Consider the following 21,337-nt stretch of genomic DNA (forward strand, 5'->3'; position numbering starts at 1 on the left):
CTTTCATACTCTTTCAGCTATTTCACCCAACCTCAGTATACACGTACATGTGAGTGGGGAGTAAGTCACTGTCGGGACCCTATTAGCAGCAGCTTATTTCCAGGGGACCAAAGGATCAGTCGTGATAAAATGAAATATCCTTCCATTCCCCAACAGTTAACGCCCTAAATTGGGAGGTCCTCTGTAATCTCTGTATTCTGGCTAAGAGATTAAGATCCTGAACAAAGAGCCTCCTGTCTGTAGAATCTGTCCCATCATATATAGCTCTGACAACACTTTGATTTGTCACTGCTGCAAAAAGACAGATTTCGAGAAAGTGTTTTTGTAGAACATCCCATCACCTTAGGCTATGTTCACATTCATTGTGACTAACCTGTATCTGATATAGTAGAGACTGGAGTTTCTTTTCTCAAGTACACAGGGAACCTGAATCCTAAAACAATCATATTCTACCTACATATTTACTGATAGTAAATTCTTGACACACTATGGACGTTTCCAAAATTTCTGGTAATCCAGATAACATTGACTGTTTTAGTCACAGAGCTTGTAATAGCATGCACAATACAGAGGTTGTAAGCAAGCACATGGACCATTATCAATGCAGCCGGTCGGCTTCTATTTTGAGATAAAAAAAATTGCAACTTTAACTACTTCATTCTAGACAGGCGAAATCCACATTAACTCCACATGGTAAAAATACTGGTTTTGCAGGAATCTGTGGCAAAGTGAAGCACTGGATTAGCAGTGTAAAAATGATCCATGTGCTGGTAGTCTTAAAGGTATTAGCAGTTCCATTTATGACATACCCACAGAATATTCTACAAATCCCCCTCCCCACCTTCTCTTACCTAATTGTGACTTGCTGACAAGGCTGTCATTGATGGTCAGACGTCCAAAAACAACATAAAAACTCATAGAAGTGAATGAAAGTTACTGAAACGGCATAGACCAGTGAGCTATGCTGTTTCCATAACCCCCCATTCACTTCTGTGGGGGTAACTGCTGTTTTTGCAAGCCCGACCACCAGACTGTCTTAACAGCAAGGTCACAGTCAAGTAAAAGCCAGGACACAGAGGCTGGGAGGGTTATTTTAGATATAAATGCAGGTCCCACTTCTGGTATATCTTGTAGATATGCCAAGAATGTCTTTCGTGGGTTAAACCCCTTTAAGATTATTTGCAGAGGGATTAGTGTCTAATTTCACAACAGACTTTTACTTTTATTTTTTAAGGTGATTTTGTCCAGTTTAGACTCCGAACTCCAGAAACTGAAAGAGATGACGAACCATCAGAAGAAAAGGGCCACAGAGATGATGACGTCTTTGCTGAAGGATCTTGCTGAGATTGGCATTGCTGTAGGAAACAACGACTCCAAGGTAAGGCATTTGTTCAGTCTTTTAGTTCTTGTTGTTCACAGAGATACTCAGTTGTCGTTAATAATGCAAACCTAGATCCTCTTTATATGAAGATTGGAAGAATACATCCACGCTTAACTAATGCGCTTTTACTGGAAGTGTCCCCTATAGATCCTGAATCCAGACAGTCTGGGTTATAGAGCTTGGAAATGTTTGATCATAGAAGCGCTTGGCGTGTCGGCGACCGGTTTTATTTGGCTTCTCTGTATACAATCCTTTCATATTAAAAAGCATCATACGGTATTTACCAACTATCTATAAAGACTTTGAAAATTTGGGGAAGACAGTGAAGGAACTGGATGCGCAGGTAGTATTCTCATCAATCCTCCCAGTTGATGGTCATGGCATCAGGAGATGGAATAGAATACTAGAGGTAAACACCTGGCTTCGACGGTGGTGCCGAGAGCAAGGATTTGGATTTTTGGACCATGGCGTGAATTACCTCTACGATGGACTCCTTGCTAGAGACGGGATACATCTCACAAAACCTGGGAAAAACATATTTGCCAGAAGACTTGCCACACTCATCAGAAGGGCTTTAAACTAGAAGAAGAGGGGATGGGAAGAAAAAAGAAAGACAAGAACATGCAGCTAAAAGACATACTAAACAAGGTTACTAGATGTGGTAAAGAGGACCCAAGACAGGATACTCAGAAGGAAATTACGAAAAAGGATGCAGCAGAGCACAATCTGAAATGTTTTTACACAAACGCACAAAGTATGGGAAACAAACAAGGAGAACTAGAGCTGATGATACACAAGGAAAACTATGACGTCATCGGCATCACAGAAACCTGGTGGAACGACATGCATGATTGGAACATACAGATGGAAGGATACAACTTATTCAAAAAGAATAGAACTAATAAAAGAGGGGGTGGAGTTGCATTGTATGTTAAAAAAGAACACATCTCCACAGAAATTACAGTTTTACAGAATGATAATCTACTGGAAATTATTTGGGTAGTAATTCAAGGGAAAAACAATGATAAGGACATCATACTAGGCGTTTATTACAGACCACCAGGACAGACAGAAGACATGGATGAGATTTTTTCACAGCAAATGACCACGCTCTCAAAGAAACATGAAATAGTGATCATGGGAGACTTCAATTACCCTGACATTCATTGGGAAACCCATACAGCCAAGAGTAAAGGCTCCATCAAATTTTTATCCTCTCTAGCAGACAACTTCATTGCCCAGCTAGTAGAAGAAAACACGAGAGGAACATCCATTTTGGACCTAGTCCTAACCAACAAAGAGCACATGGTTAAGGGACTACGGGTAGCAGGGACACTGGGATTCAGCGATCATGCTATACTTGAGTTTGGGGTTGCAAGAAGAAGAAGACCTGAGAAGACACAGACTTCAAGGCTCGACTTTAGCAGGGCAGACTTCAAGAGCCTGAAGGCAAGGGTTAGCAGAATTCCATGGTGCAAAATTCTTAAGCACAAAAATGCACATGAAGGGTGGGAAATCTTCCGTAGGGAAATCATTAAAGCACAGGAACTAACAATACCTAGAAGGAAGAAAAATGGGAAGCACCTAAAAATATCAGGATGGATGACCAAAAAATTACATAACCTGCTAAAAAGGAAAAAGGAAACATACAAAAAGTGGAAGATGGGAACTATACCTAAGGAAGAGTACACAGCAGTCTGCAGACTCTGCAAGACAAGCATCAAAGGAGCTAAGGCTGAACACGAATTGAAGCTTGCAAAAGAGGCAAAGAGTAAGGTAAAAGGATTTTGGGGATATGTTAAAAGCAAAAGAAAAGTGAAGGAGACCATTGGAGTCCTGAAGAATGACAAAGGAGAAACAGTTAACATGGTGGAACAGCAGGTGGAGCTACTAAATTCATATTTTGTATCCGTCTTCTCCCAAGAAACTAATGGAAATATCGACATTAATGGTGATGGAGATGAGGGGAAGGAGGACTCCAAGCTGACTATAAGCGAAGGTCTGGTAAGAGAGCACTTAGCCAAGTTACAGGAAACCAAGTCCCCAGGACCAGATGATTTACACCCTAGAGTCCTGAAAGAGATAGCAGAGGAAATAACAGAACCCCTTGCTATAATCTTCGGTAAGTCATGGGAAACAGGAGTGGTCCCTTTTAGATTGGAAAAGGGCAAATGTTGTCCCCATCTACAAAAAGGGGAAAAGGGACGATCCAGGAAATTACAGGCCGGTAAGTCTGACCTCGATAGCAGGAAAAATCTTTGAGCAAATTGTCAAGGAACATTTACTCGGTACCTGGATGGGAAGGCATTAATTAACCAGAGCCAGCACGGCTTTATGACCAATAAATCTTGTCAGACTAACCTGATTTCCTTCTACAACAAAATCACTGAATGGTTGGACCAAGGGAATGCCGTGGACATAGTATATCTTGACTTCAGTAAGGCATTTGATAAAGTATCACATAACCTTCTTATTGAAAAAATGATTAAGTATGGCTTTGACAAAAAATCAGTTAGGTGGATTCACAACTGGCTTAATGATCGGGCACAACGAGTAATACTAAATGGCTACACATCAAACTGGAAGAAAGTCAAAAGCGGGGTGCCGCAGGGCTCTGTTCTGGGCCCAGTACTTTTTAATATCTTTATAAATGATCTGGACGATGGAATTATTGGGGAACTCATAAAATTTGCAGATGATACGAAGATAGGAGGAATAGCCAACACTAGAGAGGAGAGACAGTGTATTCAAAAGGACTTAGACACACTGGAACAATGGGCTGAGGTGAACAAAATGGTATTTAACAGGGACAAATGCAAAGTTCTACATCTGGGTAACAGAAATGTAAAAAACATATATAGTATGGGAGGAATAGAACTAAGTGATAGCATAGGGGAAAAGGACTTGGGCATAATAGTAGATTACAAATTCAACATGAGCCAACAGTGCGGTGCTGCTGCAAAAAAGGCTAATAAAATTCTGGGATGTATTAAGACAAGCATTGAATCTAGATCAAGAGAGGTCATTATTCCGCTGTACTCTTCCCTGGTCAGACCACACCTGGAATACTGTGTACAGTTCTGGGCGCCTCAATTCAAGAAAGACATCGATATATTGGAGCAAGTCCAGAGAAGAGCAACCAAAATGGTGGAAGGTCTGCAAACCATGTCCTATGAGGAGCGGCTAAAAGAACTGGGATTGTTTAGTTTGCAGAAGAGAAGGCTGAGGGGAGATTTAATAGCAGTCTACAAATATCTGAAAGGTAGTCACAGTGCAGAGGGATCTCCCCTATTCTCATTAGCACAAGGAAGTACAAGAAGCAATGGGATGAAACTAAAGGGAAAGAGATACAGATTAGACATTAGGAAAAACTTTCTGACAGTGAGGGTAGTGAGAGAGTGGAATAGGCTGCCACGGGAGGTGGTGGGCGCTCCATCAATGGAAATCTTCAAGCGGAATCTGGATAAACATATAGCTGGGATGATTTAGGAAAACCTGCACTCGCAGGGGGTTGGACCCGGTGGCCCTTGAGGTCCCTTCCAACTCTACCATAAGAATAAGGTAATGGGCTTTAAAAGCTGAGTCTTCAGTAATGCCTGTCTGGCATAAATCTGCACATACACGTTAAACACTTTTCAGCCTAGGTTGTATGCGTATTTAGAAGGGGAATAAGGACCCATTTCCACTGGCAGATAACCTGACAGCACCAAGTGCTATCTGACAATATAGGAAGCTCTTGCTTACTGCCCCTTACATGGAGCGATCGTGTTTGGACAAATGATCATTCAGTTTGCATTAAGTTCGGTAACACAATTTCCTCTGTACCAGTAAACTGGAGCACATGTGCCAAAGATGGCCGCTTTGCTCTTTCTGTGCCCCATTCAGGAAGGGGATGAAGGCAGATCAGAACAGGGGCACCATGCCATGTTAACTTTACTACAGCTCACTCGACTATTCCTGATACCTGCAACAGTCCCCGACTGACGTAGATTTCAGTATTGGCACACGGGACCTCCTTTGGTGCTCCTGAATGAGGAGCTGGCCATGGTGTAGAGTTAGATGTTTATATCAATTGAGTCCGTCTGTCGATCACCTTGTTGATTGTTGTAATATTAGAATTTTTGTCTCTTCTTTCACAATAGCAACCTGAAGTGAGTGGCATGATCGATGAGGAGTTCACAGTAGCCAGGCTGTACATCAGTAAGATGAAATCTGAAGTGAAGACCATGGTGAAGCGCTGCAAGCAGCTGGAGGGCACCCAAACTGAGAGCAACAAGAAGATGGAGGAGAACGAGAAGGAACTTGCTGCCTGCCAGCTTCGTATCTCTCAGGTAAACAACTTACGTGGGATGTCTGTGACCGCAAAACACAATGGGGAATGTGAAGCCCTGGTAGATATGACAGTGTCCTCAGTGCTATGGACTGTACTGTCAGTAGGGGCGATCCTCACAGACTGTCAGAAATGGCACATAATGGGAAAGCCGATAGAGCGCTGCACTGTCGGCTTTCTAGTAGTATATACTATAAATTCATTAACTATTTTGGAATAACTTTTTACATTGAGTAACCTCTTTAATCTTCTTGTCTTTTAAAGCATGAAGCAAAGATCAAGTCACTGACAGAATACGTCCAGAACCTGGAACAGAAGAAGAGGCAAATGGAGGAGTCTGTGGACTCCCTGAATGAGGAGCTTGTCAAGCTGCGGGCACAGGGTGGGGCATCAGGCTGTGTTATGCTTTATAATCATTCTGTGAAAGCCATCACAAAGTACACAGACCAGATATACAAGAAAGCCTACTAAGTATTTTATTTATAAAAATGGGAGTGACAGGGAGGACAAAATCGTTTACAAGTATTGACCATCTCAATAACTGGAGATTATTTATTTTTATATATATATATATATATATATATATATATATATATATATATATATATATATATGTATGTGTGTGTGTATATATATATATGTATGTGTGTGTGTATATATATATATATATATATATATATATAAATTTATTTATTTATTTATTTGATTTTATTTTTTTATACTAAATTTGAGACCTAAAACTTGTTTTTTGTTTTTTTTCCCCCCAAACAAATTTCCCTCTATAATCAGCAGTTTAGCTTAAGGTGTCCATCCAATAATTCTTTTGTACAGCTGTTCCTGCCCTTGTGATGTAATGCTCTTAGCATGTATGACATCTGGTACTGATGGCTGCCCAAATATATTAGTCAAACGGCTTTCTGTCCCTTAGGCTTGGGAAAAATCTTACCAGTTTATGGCAGACCGTGAGTGTTATATTAGTGAATATGACTTAGGCTTTATCTCCTATTGTATTGTAGAAAAAGTTCATGAAATGGAGAAGGAGCACTTAAATAAAGTGCAGACTGCAAATGAAGTTAAGGTATGTGCTTAGTGCTATTACGGTTTATTAGCTGTTTTCTATAACCTATTTATAAAGATTCATATTTGTTTCCTCCTCTTTTTGTAAACAGAAAAATCCTTTGAAGTGGTTCTGTTATCCGCGTAGTACACTCATACCCAAAATGGCGCATGGCTAATAGGAGTGATCAGATAATAAAACAGACACATAGCTCGAGTCTGGTATGTTCATGAGGTCAGAGCTCATGAATATACCAGACCTCAAACTCCTCGCTGACATTGACAGGCTGCTGTGTATGTAGATCCACCATTACCAACTAGAAGTCACTGCTGAGGTGCCAGTGTGAGAGCAGGTCTATCCCAGGGGTAGGGAACCTTTTGGCTCTCCAGCTGCTGTGAAACTACAACTCCCAGCATGCTCCATTCACTTCCATGGGAGTTCCCAGAACAGCAGAGCCAGTATGCATGCTGGGAGTTGTAGTTTTGCAACAGCTGGAGAGCCGTACGTTCCCTACCCCTGGTCGATCCCCATATTGGTCGATCCCCATATTGTGTTGGGCTTACATATGATGGCAGGTGGTTGTGTCTATATTACAGCCATATGAATACAGCTTAGAAGCCATGCCCATTCCTGCAAACAGTTGTGTAGTACTACTAGTCTCACAAAAATGGAATCCCTGTGTGTTTAGAACTTGAACTAACATAAGTTCTTCCTTTTTCCGTAGCACGCAGTGGAACAACAGATTCAGAGTCATCGGGAAACTCACCAGAAGCAGCTGAGCAGTCTGCGGGATGAGATCGACGCTAAGGAGAAGGTTATCACCGAGCTCCAAGAGTAAGTCATTAATAACCATTGGCCGCAGCACAGGATGTAATGGAGGAAGGCTCGCCACACATCGCACAATTGTAGTCCAATCCTATAAAGGTCACATTGACATAATAATTAGATTTATAGGTACAAAGTACACCTTCATTTCATTTGACTTTGCAGGTCTAGGAAGAGCTACTCATACACTGAAAGGGGTTGTCCTGACTGGGTTACCCAACCCGCCACCATCCATATAGCTTATTAGAGAATGAAGACAGCACAGATTTCCAATATTGAATTTGCTATTCCATTGTGAAATATGTGGCCTGGATACAAATCTGACAAATATACAAATTCCTTTCTCCATATTAACACTATTAATGATTTTTGCAGCCAAAACCAGAAGATGATGCTTGAGCAAGAGCGACTGCGGGTGGAGCATGAAAAACTAAAGTGTGCAGACCAGGAGAAAAGCAAAAAGTTGCATGACCTCACGTAAGTATATAAAGATCTGTCACCTTGTTTCTTCCAAAAGGGTCATGCACACCACTCCATTTAGATAGAGCACTTGGGAAAACGCAGATCGCCCAACTTGATTGAGGGGAAGAACCTCAAGCAGTCTGACACTGGTCCGTTGTTACATTACATGAATGGCAGTTTAGTGGTCCTTGTAGCGATAGTGATATGTTTATAAGCAATGGGGTTAGAGAGGTTTGGCTTATAGCAATGAGCTTCCATTAAAAAAATAATAGTCCCCAAGTCCCTGTGTACATGGACACTAACGGACTGGAAATCAGGAGCATATATTGTCTGCCTTTCCTGGACTGAGTGTGGTCTAGGTATAAGGACTCTTTGCATCATATATATACTGTACTATATACAGCATTGGGCAGTGGAGCGGTTGGAAGGTGGGAACTCCTAGCATCATAGATCATTTCGACTCCGAAACTCGTGACTAGGTTTGGGCCAGGAAATCCAGCCAATATAATGGCCCTTATTGATCAAGGTGTATGAAGCTTGTAGATGAAGCCTAGAGACTTACCATCGGTTGGGATCATCCAGACGTTAAGAGTGTTCCGATCTTTATGATCATTAAACTGTATAGATTAAGATAACTGAGAAAAAGAGCAGGATGGATATTGGGTAAAACTCTTAGATTCAGCTGAAGGTCTCCTCAGTGCTTGCAGCTTGTCTTCTAGGTTTCAGGCCACCTCTCTTATCCTATCCTATTAATATTATAAATGTGAAAGTTTGTGAGTTTGGATGTTTGTGGGTTTGTGTGTTTGGATGTTTGTTAGTCAATCACGCAAAACCCGCTCGACCAATTTGGCTGAAAGTTTCCACAAACATAGTTAATACACCCGATTGCGCAATAGGCTACTTTTCGTCACAATAACGCACATACGTTTGTGCCAGGACCCCCACAAAACCCAAACTCACATCACTATCTCTGCAATCTCACACACTTTGGACCATAGCAAGCCACAAAATTCATATTGCCCTCTACAGCCTCGCCCTTAACCCCACACAATCACATATACATATACTTTACCACTTTGCCCCTCACCTTAACGATACTCCAGGAGGTTCTCTTTAACGCTCCGGAGCAGCCATGTTTGCCGACCCCACCGCTCTGACAATCCACGACACTGCCCACCCATGTCAATACCCCTAGGAGGTCTAATAAATGCAAAAAAAAAAAAAAAAAAGCTTAAAAAAATATATATAAAAACAAATAAAAAGGATTAAACATTCAAATCACCCCCCTTTCCCTAGAACACATATAAAAGTAGTTAAAAACTGTGAAACACATACATGTTAGGTATCCCCGCGTCCAAAATCGCCCGCTCTACAAAGCCGCAGTTTTTTCACTGTTTTGATTCTGATCAAAATTTGAATAAAAAGTGATCAAAGCAATAACATTTCCCGAAAATGGTAGAACTACAAAGTACACCCGGTCCCGCAAAAAAAGAAGCCCTATACATCCCCGTACATGCACGTATAAAAAAGTTACGGTTGTCGGAATATCACAACTTTTCAAAAAAAAAATTTTTTAACACAGTTTTGGATTTTTTTAAGGGGTCAAAATGTAAATAAAACCATATAAATTTGGTATCCCCGGAATTGTAACGAAACACAGAATACAGGGGACAGTTCATTTTGGTTGCACAGTGAACGCCATAAAACCAAAGCCCGTAAGAAAGTCGCAGAAATGCATTTTTTCGTCAAATCCACCCCATTCGGAATTTTTTCCCTGCTTCCCTGGACATTATATAGAATAAACAATGGTGGCATCATAAAGAAAAATTTGTCCCGGAAAAATTAAGACCTCATATGGCTCTGGGAGCGGAGAAATAAAAAAGTTATGGGGTTTAGAAGGAGGGGAGTCAAAAACGAAAATCAAAACATGCCATCGGCGGGAAAGGGTTAACTTCAAATACTTCTGTCCCAAAGTCACTATGTAAAGTTTCTCAGAACACCGTGTATATATAGCAGCTCTAATACAAATTAACTTCAACACAAAAGTCTCACGTATTCTCAGAATTACAGCAAAAACAAGATACAAACTTACATTTCATATCCCATACCTTATACACAGTACGAAAACCTTACCCCCGCCTGTATATACCCACTTCTACAATCACCGCAGACGAAGTCGCGGGTAACAGCTAGTCTACCTCTAGTTGTCACCGCTTCTATTCTCTTTCTGCAAAGTGCTTTCAGCTGCTGGGCCCTGATAAGTGCAAGAATAATAAGAGCCTCCTATCGCTGTATGTAAAACTAGAGTACATGGGGCGGTAATAGGAGAGTAGGAGAAACCATGAGATGGGAAAGTTTCTTTAAAGGGATTCTACCACTAAATAGCCATTTTTTCTGCTTTAGACGTCGGAGTAGCCTTTAGAAAGGCTATTCCTCTCTTACCTTTAGACGTGGTCTCCGCGGTGCCGTTCCTTAGAAATCTTGTTTTTACCGGCATGCTAATGAGTTCTCTCGCAGCAATGGGGGCGGGCCCCAGCGCTCAAACGGCGATGCGAGCGTCCCTACTGCTGCCCGAGAACTCTCTCCGGCGACGCCTCCTTCAGCTGCATCGTCCCCTTCTCTGTCTGTCTTCTGCGTCAGCTCTGACGCCTGCGCAGTTGGCTCTGCCAGTGAGACACTAGTAGAGCCAACTGTGCATGCCGGCCGGCGGCCATATTTTCAAGGCTGCAATTGTGCACATGCTCAGTAAGGTCTGTACAGACCTCCGACGCACGAGTGAAGTCATCCAGAGACAAATAGCGGATTTTGCTGCCTTTTTTGAGACCAAGCCAAAAATGGCTCCAAAAGGAATGGGACGTATATTTGAAGCTCTTGTACTTCTCAATCCATTCCTGACTTTGGATTAAAAAAAAAAAAAAAAAAAAAAAAGAAGCAAAATCTACAACAAAAAAGCTACTTTTCTGCAACGTGGGGCCTCAGCCTAAGTCTGTCTTTGTGCACACTGTATTTCACTACTTTCCTGCCGTCGTTGTCGGATCTGCTTATGTTTTCCATTCTCTTTTTCTCAGGGTTATACAGGACAGAAGAGAACAAGCACGACAGGATCTGAAGGGACTTGAAGAGACAGTGGTAAGCACAACACCACATGTGTAACAATTCATTATCTTACTCCCTGATCTGTCTTAAAGTTAATCCTAAAACTGTGATTATAGGCCAAGGAGCTCCAGACCCTGCATAACCTCAGGAAGCTCTTTGTTCAGGATTTGACAACCAGAGTGAAAAAGGTAATCCAATTACTGATTTTAATTTTTTTAATTTATTTTTTTAAAATATTTTTTCCTTTTTATATTGCGCCCTGGTTTTATGTTTTTTACTGAGCATGGTATATTGTCACTTTGCAGAGTGCCGAGATGGACTCTGATGACACCGGAGGGAGCGCTGCACAGAAACAGAAGATCTCCTTTCTGGAAAATAACCTTGAGCAGCTCACCAAGGTCCATAAACAGGTATGTGGTTATCACTTTATACATTTATTGAGATTTGAGATGTAGCAGAGTTAACCCGAGCTTCTGCAATTGGTTAAACTGCTGTAGAGTTCTCTTATCATAGAAGGCAACAAAATGCAATGAGAAGTCATTGGAAAAAGTTTTTCAGTGTATTTTGTTGTCTTTTGTGACAATACAACACTGCAGCCATTTAACTAATAGCAGACAATCGGGTTAATTCTACTGCGTCTATGTGTGTACGTACATATATATTGTGCAGGGTAAAAACTGTATAAATTGAAATGCAACTTTTTTTATTTTCTGTAGCTGGTTCGCGATAATGCAGATCTGCGTTGCGAGCTTCCAAAGCTGGAAAAACGACTTAGAGCTACAGCTGAACGAGTTAAAGCCTTGGAGTCTGCTCTAAAAGAAGCCAAAGAAAATGCATCTCGTGATAGGAAACGGTATCAACAGGAAGTTGATCGCATTAAAGAAGCCGTTAGATCCAAGAATATGGCGAGAAGGGGACATTCTGCACAGATCGGTAAATGCCGTGTACACACATACGCATCACTCGATAGCGAAGTACTGTGTGTGAGATATGGGGGGGATTTGAGGAATATGTACAGTTGCAGACAATGTCTGGACAATGCATCAGAAGTTGGTGAAGTCCAAGCACTTGGATATCTGCCAGTAGCAAGAACAAAGCTGTTCAAGCATTTATGTAACACATCGCAGCTTTACTCCTGTCAACTGTGTCCTGCAGACCTGGCGCTTGAATGATCGACTTCCATTATAAGGGCTGTGTACAGCTTCTATACATACAACAAGGAGTGTGGTGTCTTGTCTACAAAATTTGAGATAAGGAGGTTTTCTGAGACTTGATGACCAATCTATAGACCAGAGTAGGCCGTCAGTATCGGCCTGATAAGTGTCAGGCACCCAGGACCCCAACCAGTTGTCTGGTACAGGGCACTATGACACCCCTGGAGGTGCTTTTGGGGTATTCACTGCATGCCAGAGACTTTGCCATATGTTTTGTAGCTGCTGGGCTGGTGCTGCAGCTTCATCTCTGGTCAAGTGAATGGGATATATCCATATATTGTACCAGGCATGGGTAATAGAGAGGCTACATCACTCACCCACATGCCACATCTCATTCAGACAGATGATTGGTGGAGGTTCCTAAAGTTGAAACCTCACGATCTGATGTTCAGGACCAATCCTTAGGATAGGCCATCAAGTTTTATAGTTCTTGAAAACCCCTTTAAAATTTTTGCAATAATATCTCTAATACATCAGTAAAGTAAGACTCAAACCATTCACTGAATTATTTGGCATACATTTATTTTTTGATGATTTTTCTTTTTCAGCTAAACCTATCCGTCCCGGACAGCACCCAGCTGCCTCACCAACACACCCAAATGCAATTCGTGGTGGAACTGTATTCCCTCAGAATAGTCAGCCAGTTTCTCTCCGAGGAGGAAATGTTAAGCAAGACAAAGTGTAAGTTTTTATGTGTATTAAAACCTATATAATTATGTACCTGTCGCCTTTATTACCCTCATCAGCACGGAAATATAGAAATATGACCTGCATAAAGCTGGGAAGAATATACAAATCTGACTTCCATGATGTAATTAGGAAGACAGAGTCTCAGTCAAGCAAGCCTATAGAGGGCGCTCCCTTATCATCATGCCGACCTTCTCATAGCATAAAGCTGGTGAAACACACTAAAGGGTGTTCAGCTGCAAAAATGTTTTTCTTCCACCCCACCGCTCCTGTTCTGTTGCTTACTAGCACCCTGCTTAGCTCTACTTCTTGTTCCTGTCTCAACAAACTGGAAATACATCCAGCTATAGTGTTTCCAATGTGATATGGAGATGGGCCCAGGAAGTGGAGACCAATAGTGACCCGATGAGTGGCGGAACGGACGCAGTGGAGGATCAGTGACGATCGGATCACACTAGCATTCAGGAACTTTGTCCCCCATTCCACTTACAATATGCAGAGAGAAGTTCTTCAGGCAGGTCTTTTCTCTCTGCCGATTTTGGGTGTGGTAACCGCTTTTTAAGCAGATGGGGTTTCTGGTCCCCAAGTGGCAAATTCTGGTTCACTTTTGGGAGTCCACTGTTTTTAAACTGAAATTGGCAGAGAGAAAAGTCCTCCGGACGCAAAGTCCTGCCTGTCCAACTTCGTGTCCGGTTAAAAAACAACAAACTGGTTTCACCGCAGAGAGGTAGAAGACGCTCACGGCCGGACATTTTGCAAACCCATTCAAATGAATGGGTTTAAAAAATGACTGCCGGTTTCCATCTCCTGTCCAGTTTCTTGGGCAACAGAAAGGAAACTGAAAGCGGAGACCGAGCGCAGATGTGAACCCGCCCTGATTCAGCTGTGATTTCACAGGACAGTGATTGAGGGATATACCCCCAAGAAACACCAATAGCGCGCTTCCTTCAGTAAAAATAAGTTCTGGTATGCTGATGTATCAAAATAAAAAAGATTTAAGATGACGCGTTTCGGGGTTCTCCGGTCATCTTAAATAAATCTTTTTTTTTATTTTGATACATCAGCGTACCAGAACTTATTTTTACTGAAGGGAGCACGCAATTGGTGTTTCTTGGGGGTATATCCCTCAATCACTGTCCTGTGATATCTTTCGACCTTTGAGTCGTAAGCCATAGACACTGCCCCAGGTTTTTCGGTATACAGAGCTTGATTACATACCAAAAAAGGCGTAAGACAAGTTAACCTATTTCTGGAGTCCACAAGGACTTGTATGTGAATTTTCAGATGTACCTAATTCTCAATTAGCGTGGTCACGCTTGGTAATTCTATACATTTCGGTTCAGTTGTGATTTTGCATTGTTGGTATTTTAAGACGCTGACTATCTTTCCCGTCTGCTTTATATTTCAGCTGCTGAAGGATCGCAAAAGTATCGTCCGCATTGAAAACAGTCGAGTGGTGATCATTACTGGGGTTCACTTAACTTTGGGGATTGTAGGATTGTTTTTGAAATTGTAATTTATATCTGGCCTGTACAGCTCTTCCTTTCTCCCAATGTTTGTTTTTTTTTTTGTTTGGTTTTTTTTCTTTTGCAATTTTTTTTTTTTTTTTTTTCGATTTGCAGCAAAAATTAGAGTGCAATTTTGATGTATTTGCATACAATATGTAATTTAATAGCTCCATCTATTGCACAGTTTTTGTCCTCCATGTCTTAAATATAGTCTGCACTGTGCCAAGTCTGAATGTTACGTTACTGGTCGAGTAGAACCTAGTCACGTTTTCTGTAAATCTTCGTCATAGGGACATGGAGCGAACTTTAACGGTTTAATACACTTCCAGGTTAACCTTTTTTTCCAGTACGTTAAGAGTCTACTGCGACGCTATACAAGGGCGGTAGGCGACTTATGAAGTGACTTTATTTAACATCCATGCTACAATAAAATACTGTAGATTGTACAGCGTCTAGCTACTAAAGTGTGCTTTATTATACATGCCACTGGCCTGAAATCTTTACTACCAAATAATCCTAAGATTTCAGGAGACTCGAGGCTGCTCTACTATTCTGCGGTGGAAAAACCCGCCGCCACGTGGTTTGTCCTTTTAAATAATGTATAGTAACCAGATGCAGGAGGAAAACTTTTATATACAAGACTATGGGGTTGTCTGTTCAGAGACTGTCCTGTTCATGTGCGAAAACATTCTGCTATATCCTGTTAATAAACGTGTATGGGAGCATCGAGGCCTATTACTGTAAAACGGCGCCTGCACTGGCTGTAGTTTGTTTTTATATAAATTTTGCTTATCATTTTGGATTATCCGTTGTAGTTTGACACATATACATTCCTTGCAGTGGTGCTTTCATGGAATGGTTTCATAATACATGCACTGGAAAAGCAATGTATAGAAGGGAATGATGCTGTATCGCCTCGCACCCCTCTACAGGAATTCTGCAAGTAAATGGGGGTCCCTGTAAGTAAGTGAACCTGTCACATTGCACAAGGAGGCCGATCTGCAGGCGGCATGTTATACACTAGATATGTGTGTCTATATATATATATATATATATATATATATATATATATATATATATATATATATATTTATATTTATATTTGGTGTGGGGAAAGATTTGGTACACACTCATTGATCCCTGCTCTTTCTGTGCCTGCGTCTACTCAATGGTTGACTAACTTTCCTGTATGACTGCATTATTGATCTATATGACATTAGCTGTCAATCACTGTGTAGGACCGCCCACTGGACTCCTAAGCATAGGAACATCAGGGTTGTCAATAAGTTGAACCAAATCTTTTCCTACATAACTATATATCAGTCTCCCAGCTCCGTCTGCTCTATAACATGCCGGCTGTGAATCAGACAGACAGGTTCGCTTTAATTGTGAGCCTGTGGAATATGGTAAAATCCCTGTGGTTGTAAATACACTACTCTTTCCTATGAAACCACAATCCTGCATCAGAAACTATCCTTAGCATAAGCCGTCAATATTATATCTGTGGGGTCCGACACCCAGCACGCCCCCAGAGATCACCAGTACCTAGACAGCGCAGTATTGTTTACATACTGCTGCCACATAGACTCACATGGTGAACAATACCGCAAACGCAACTTAAAACCCATTTTCGTACTAGTGATGTATGGGTGTCCTGGATGTCAGACCCCAGCAGATCTAGTATTGATGACCTATCTTACAGTCCATCAATATTAGAAACCGGGTAGCCCCTTTTAAACCTCTACATTGTCCCATCCCTCTGTTATTCCTCCTGGAACTGAATAAACAAATGTAGCGCTGACATGACCATTAGTATGTCAGTCTGTTTATTCTTGCATTTCTTGGCGGTATAACAAGATATGCTGCAGAATTGTTTCATGGGGATACATGTCCCATACTCTGTAATAGAGAATAGTTTGTAGGTAGGACAATGTATAGATTGACTTTTTTTTAAATTGATTTTTGCACTCTACCTCCGTAATAGATTTGCCGTTCTCATGGAGATATACATGGAGATTATTTTGTATGCTCTGATTTTGACTCTTTCCATGCTGCACGTTTATAATTCTAGTTATAGTGAGTCTCTCATCAGACCCAAGTGTGTATATATGTGTGTTTGCGCATATATATATATATATATATATATATATATATATATATATATATATAATTAGGGTCACCTGAATCAGACGGTGTTGTCTCCTTGTCAATCACTGCCAAGATATTGCATTATTTTTTGTGAATATGCAAATAAGCTCTTTGCCATAAAAAGGGCCTTGTCTCTTACCCCTCTGTAGCAAATAGAACACCCTCATTGCTCCAAAGAGCCAATCTGTATATTGTCAAAAGCAGTGATATCTCAGCAACAGGGGCACCATTTGATTTAGGGGACCCTGCCCTATCTATCTGCAGGGCTGGGTTGATATGTTGGGGTCTGGCGACGCTCCCTTTTAAATCCATTTTTGTCACTACAGCCTACCTGATGCTATCACTTATTAAGGACTGAGCCTGTTTCAGTGCTATTCCTTCCACAGGCACATCTTTAGTATATACTACTCACTTGTATCCTAGCCATAATAAAATCCTTTATTTCTTCCTATAAGTTAGTATATACTGTAGACGGGTTGCACCGCACGGCCATATCTGCTTATGTACATCGTTCCCTGTTGGAAGTCACCCGCTTAGAATAATTTTAGGTGCCGCTAGATAACCTACACTCCAGAGCCGTAGGAGTCCTGATACTGACGCTGAATAAACTGCCCGATGGATTAACACTAATACCTTTCCTGACTCCTCATGGTCTCATGACATTGTGTAAGTGGTCTCAGGACCTTAAAATGTACCTGTCGCTTTAAGCCAACAGGACCAGACTTTTCTGAGCTGAACTAATATGCAGCATGTGAATGTTATCCTATACAACCCGCGATCGCTCAATGCCAGGCTGTGCAGCGCAAGCCAGGAGCAAAATAAGTCGCCCGATTTACACAATAATGGACGCGCCCATTGCATAGAAGCCACAGGTACATATTAAGGAGACCAATGCACGCTACACTAACAGGAAGCAGAATCTTTTCCTTTTGTGCCTACGTCATTGTCGTCTTCATTTTTATTATTTTTTAGGTATGTTTTCATTTTATATCAGGAATTTATTTTTTTTTTTCTCTGTCAAACTGAATGGTAAAAATAAACCTTATCCTAAAGTCTACACTATGAATAGTTTGTTTCCTCAATCTCCCAGGACAGGCGTCCATGACATAGTGTGCAGTAAAGTCTATTAGGTTATTATTCTGGGCACATACCTATGTTGGGATTAGTACAGCCGTGCAAACACGATATGTACCTATTTATTAATGGCGGTCGGCTAAATTATTTTCCTTATTTAAAACGTGACTATTACTGAGCATTGGAGACAGATGGTATATACCAGTAAGTGGTCCAGCACATGATGCATATTGCTATTGGGACAGATCAATTGCCATTTCCATCGGTCTTTCTGCATGCTGTAAATGTATTTGTGTTTAAAATAAAAAGAGAAAAACTTGGTCACGTATACTGTTTATTTCCTATAGAGTGCACATACTGGAAGTGAGGCCTAGGCTTCCAATGTGGTAAACTGGGACCAGTATAATACAGGAAATGTGATGGAGCTGGACATTCTGCATAAGGTACCTGGTACTTAAAGGGTGACTAAACTCGGACTACTTTTGATTTTCTGGCAGTATTTGTGTCATTAATAAATTTTGTAATATACTTACCGTATATACTAGAGTATAAGATGAATTTTTCAGCACAGTTTTTGTGCTGAAAAAGCCCCCCTGGGCTTAGTCTTGAGTCAGCCGCAATATTAATGTATAGAATCTCCCATAAAATAGTGGGGGGGGAAAAAGCTTTTTTTTTTTTTTTTTTTAAAAAAAAAAAAGTTGTAAATCTCTCCTTTTCCTAGAATACATACAAAAGTAGAAAATGACTGTGAAACAAAAAAAAAAAAACACACATTAGGTATCCCTGTGTCTGACAGTGCTCGGTCTACTGAATATAGGGGGATCTGCAGTGCTCCTGTTCCGTCGGGAAGGGGTTAATAGGAGCACTGCCGATCCCCTATATTCAGACAGGCTTAATTCCAAGTGGGGGGAAAAAAAACCCCAGTCCTCAGCGAAGGGGCAGACAGACAACCAAAACACCCCCTCCCCTTCCCCCAGCAACTACTGCACCCAAAAAACTCCGACCATTTTAATTTTTGAAACTTTCCAGTAGCTGCTGCATTTTCCCCCCTCGGCTTATACTCGAGTCAATAAGTTTTCCCAGTTTTTTGTGGTAAAATTAGGGGCCTCGGCTTATATTCGGGTCGGCTTATACTCGAGTATATACGATAATTAACAATTTTTGTCTCCTTTCTGTGAAATTCTGCAGTTTTTTTTTTTTCTTCTGTGCTTGCTTATGTATTGAGATCTGTTCCTACTTCTCATTGGGGAAGGGTGACTTCAAACGTGTTTCTCAGGTTTTATAAAACATAGAAACATGCCTCTGGTGTCGTATGAAAGAGGACTAAAGCTTTACTTATGTTATGACACTGCGGTTCTGCTTATAGAATGTCAGGGAGATCAAGGTTTGAAAATACATTTGGGATTGGGATATTATAATATAATCTCATGTTCCCAACTGTATTTTCAACCAGTGATATCTCTGGAAATAATATAATTTGACGGCATATGAAAAATGACTCTCCTCTTTCATACAGCACCAGAAGTAAGTTTCTATGTTTTATCGTACCGAGATATAATAGTTTGAATGTTCCTCCCCCATCTCTTCATTACACCCAAGCCTGTATGCAGTGAGGAGCAGGGACGGCTCTCAGTACAGAAGAGCGAATAGAGGTGCAGGATTACACAGAAAGGAGCCAAAAACTAACAAAGTATATTACAAAATTTATTAATGAGACCTACTGCCAGAAAATAAGAAGAAAAAGTTGTTACGCTTTAAATGGGCACCAAAGTTTCGATCAGTTCTCCATAAATCAATAGAGAAAACAAGTACAAGAGACTTTAATGTCTGAACAGAGAAAAACACTTCAAGCTGTGCCGTCATTCTAAAATCTCTGCTGAATCCGTCTTGGCCTCCTAATGGTAAATAGAATCCACTGCAAAAAATTATTTTACACCAGCAGTAAAGTTTTACAATGGATTTTAGATGATGGGTTCTGCCCTAAAATCCATTGTACGAACTTGCCCTAAGAAGCACTATAAGCTTACTTAAAGGGATCCTATCATTAAAACTCAATTTTTTTGTTGTTGTCCCTAACACGTAGGGATAGTCTTAAGAAAGGCTATTCTTCTCCTACCTTTTAGATGTCTTCTCCGTGCCGTTGTTCCATAGAAATCCCGTTGTTTTTCGGTATGCAAATGAGTTCTCTCGCAGCCCTGGGACCCGCCTCCAGTGCTGCGAGAACTCATTTGCATACCGACAAAAAAACAACAACAACAAAAAAGAATTTCTATGAAATGGCGGCGTGGAGGAGACATCTAAACGTAGAAGAATGACCTTTCTTAAGGCTATTCCTATGTGCTAGGGAGAAAAAATTGAGTTTTAATGGTAGAATCCCTTTAAGGATCAAGTTGTATGTGCCCATAGACATCTGTGGAGGAGGTGCCAAGTAAAACTGAAGTAAAGAAACAGCCAGTACTGAAGCTATTAGTAAGTTTTCTGTTTCACCCCTCCATACTTCAGTTGTCATATGCTCTACACAGTGGCTGACACTGACTAAATCAACAAGAACATTGAAGAGCAGAATCTCGTTTTCTCCATGTGTGGTCTATGAGAGACGTCATAGCTGTTACTCTGCTCAGGCACAACTGAGACTTAGAAGATGCTGAAAGGAAAACTGAAGAAGAAAAAGTCATTTGAATATTTGGGAATGCTTCTAAAGGCCTCCACCACCTCCCTATCCTATTCACCTGCCACCACCCTCTTATAAAGCGCATTACAGTGATGAACATCATCCATGTGTGAGATATGGTATTTGTTTAGATTTGGAGAACTTCAACGTCATATGCAAATGAGGCATTTGGTGCTTTGGGGGCGGGCCTTCAGTCCTGGGAGCACTGCTCTTGCACTCACCTTGGTGCCTCCGGCCTGTGCCATTCTGTCTGGTAAGAGTTGATCTCCCACTGCTATGACATATCTCTGAGCATCAAGTGCAACCCTCTAGTGCTGAAGCCCCGCCCCTTGTGCACCAAATGCCTCATTTACAGAAGACCTCAAAGTAGTTTATTGCTTATTGTGCCTTATACACACATCTCTTTGGATTTTGTAATATTGTTCATGCTGCTATCAGTGTGTATTTTATTTCTGCTCACCATTCAATCCAACCAGAAGACTTCCTGAAAGCTCCTGTACAATTCTTGGTGTGAACATGTGTCTATTCTCTTCTGCTGATCAGCATGGTTTCTGCCGCAGTGCTACTTATAGGACTGACTCCTCTGCAGCTAGATGTATCCAGGACATGCGCGGTTGACATCCTCTGGGATGACGACTTCTCTCCAGTGTGTAATGGAACAGCTAGGCCAACATTTTTTATTTTTTTTTTTCTTGATCCTCCCAATTTCTTGCAAGTGTCTTGGGGCAGGAAACAAATATGGCATTTTCTGCTTCCTTCCAGCTGTTGGTGCTATGTAACAGAGAGCTTTGTTGTGGAAGATCTCAGAATGTGAGTCACAAGCGGCAGCTATACAAGGAAAGATTTACAACAGAGTTGGCATGTAATGGAGGCCTCCAGACGTT

General features: G+C 41.2%; 1 protein-coding gene across 1 annotated transcript in view; it reads left to right on the plus strand.

Moving 5' to 3' along the window:
- The window catches only part of KIF5B (kinesin family member 5B), a 51,830-nt gene extending 33,728 nt beyond the window's left edge, over positions 1-18,102 (plus strand). Inside the window, exons 15-26 of the mRNA XM_075271601.1 lie at positions 1,235-1,378; positions 5,524-5,712; positions 5,976-6,093; positions 6,728-6,789; positions 7,493-7,602; positions 7,969-8,070; positions 11,124-11,184; positions 11,268-11,339; positions 11,457-11,561; positions 11,868-12,084; positions 12,914-13,046; positions 14,461-18,102. Coding sequence (XP_075127702.1) covers positions 1,235-1,378; positions 5,524-5,712; positions 5,976-6,093; positions 6,728-6,789; positions 7,493-7,602; positions 7,969-8,070; positions 11,124-11,184; positions 11,268-11,339; positions 11,457-11,561; positions 11,868-12,084; positions 12,914-13,046; positions 14,461-14,467 — 1,320 coding nt within the window. The 3' untranslated portion in view covers positions 14,468-18,102. The remainder of the gene's footprint in view (positions 1-1,234; positions 1,379-5,523; positions 5,713-5,975; positions 6,094-6,727; positions 6,790-7,492; positions 7,603-7,968; positions 8,071-11,123; positions 11,185-11,267; positions 11,340-11,456; positions 11,562-11,867; positions 12,085-12,913; positions 13,047-14,460) is intronic.
- The last annotated feature ends 3,235 nt before the right edge of the window (positions 18,103-21,337 follow it).

Source organism: Leptodactylus fuscus, chromosome 4 (genome assembly GCF_031893055.1).
Source record: "Leptodactylus fuscus isolate aLepFus1 chromosome 4, aLepFus1.hap2, whole genome shotgun sequence".
Lineage (NCBI taxonomy): Eukaryota > Metazoa > Chordata > Amphibia > Anura > Leptodactylidae > Leptodactylus > Leptodactylus fuscus.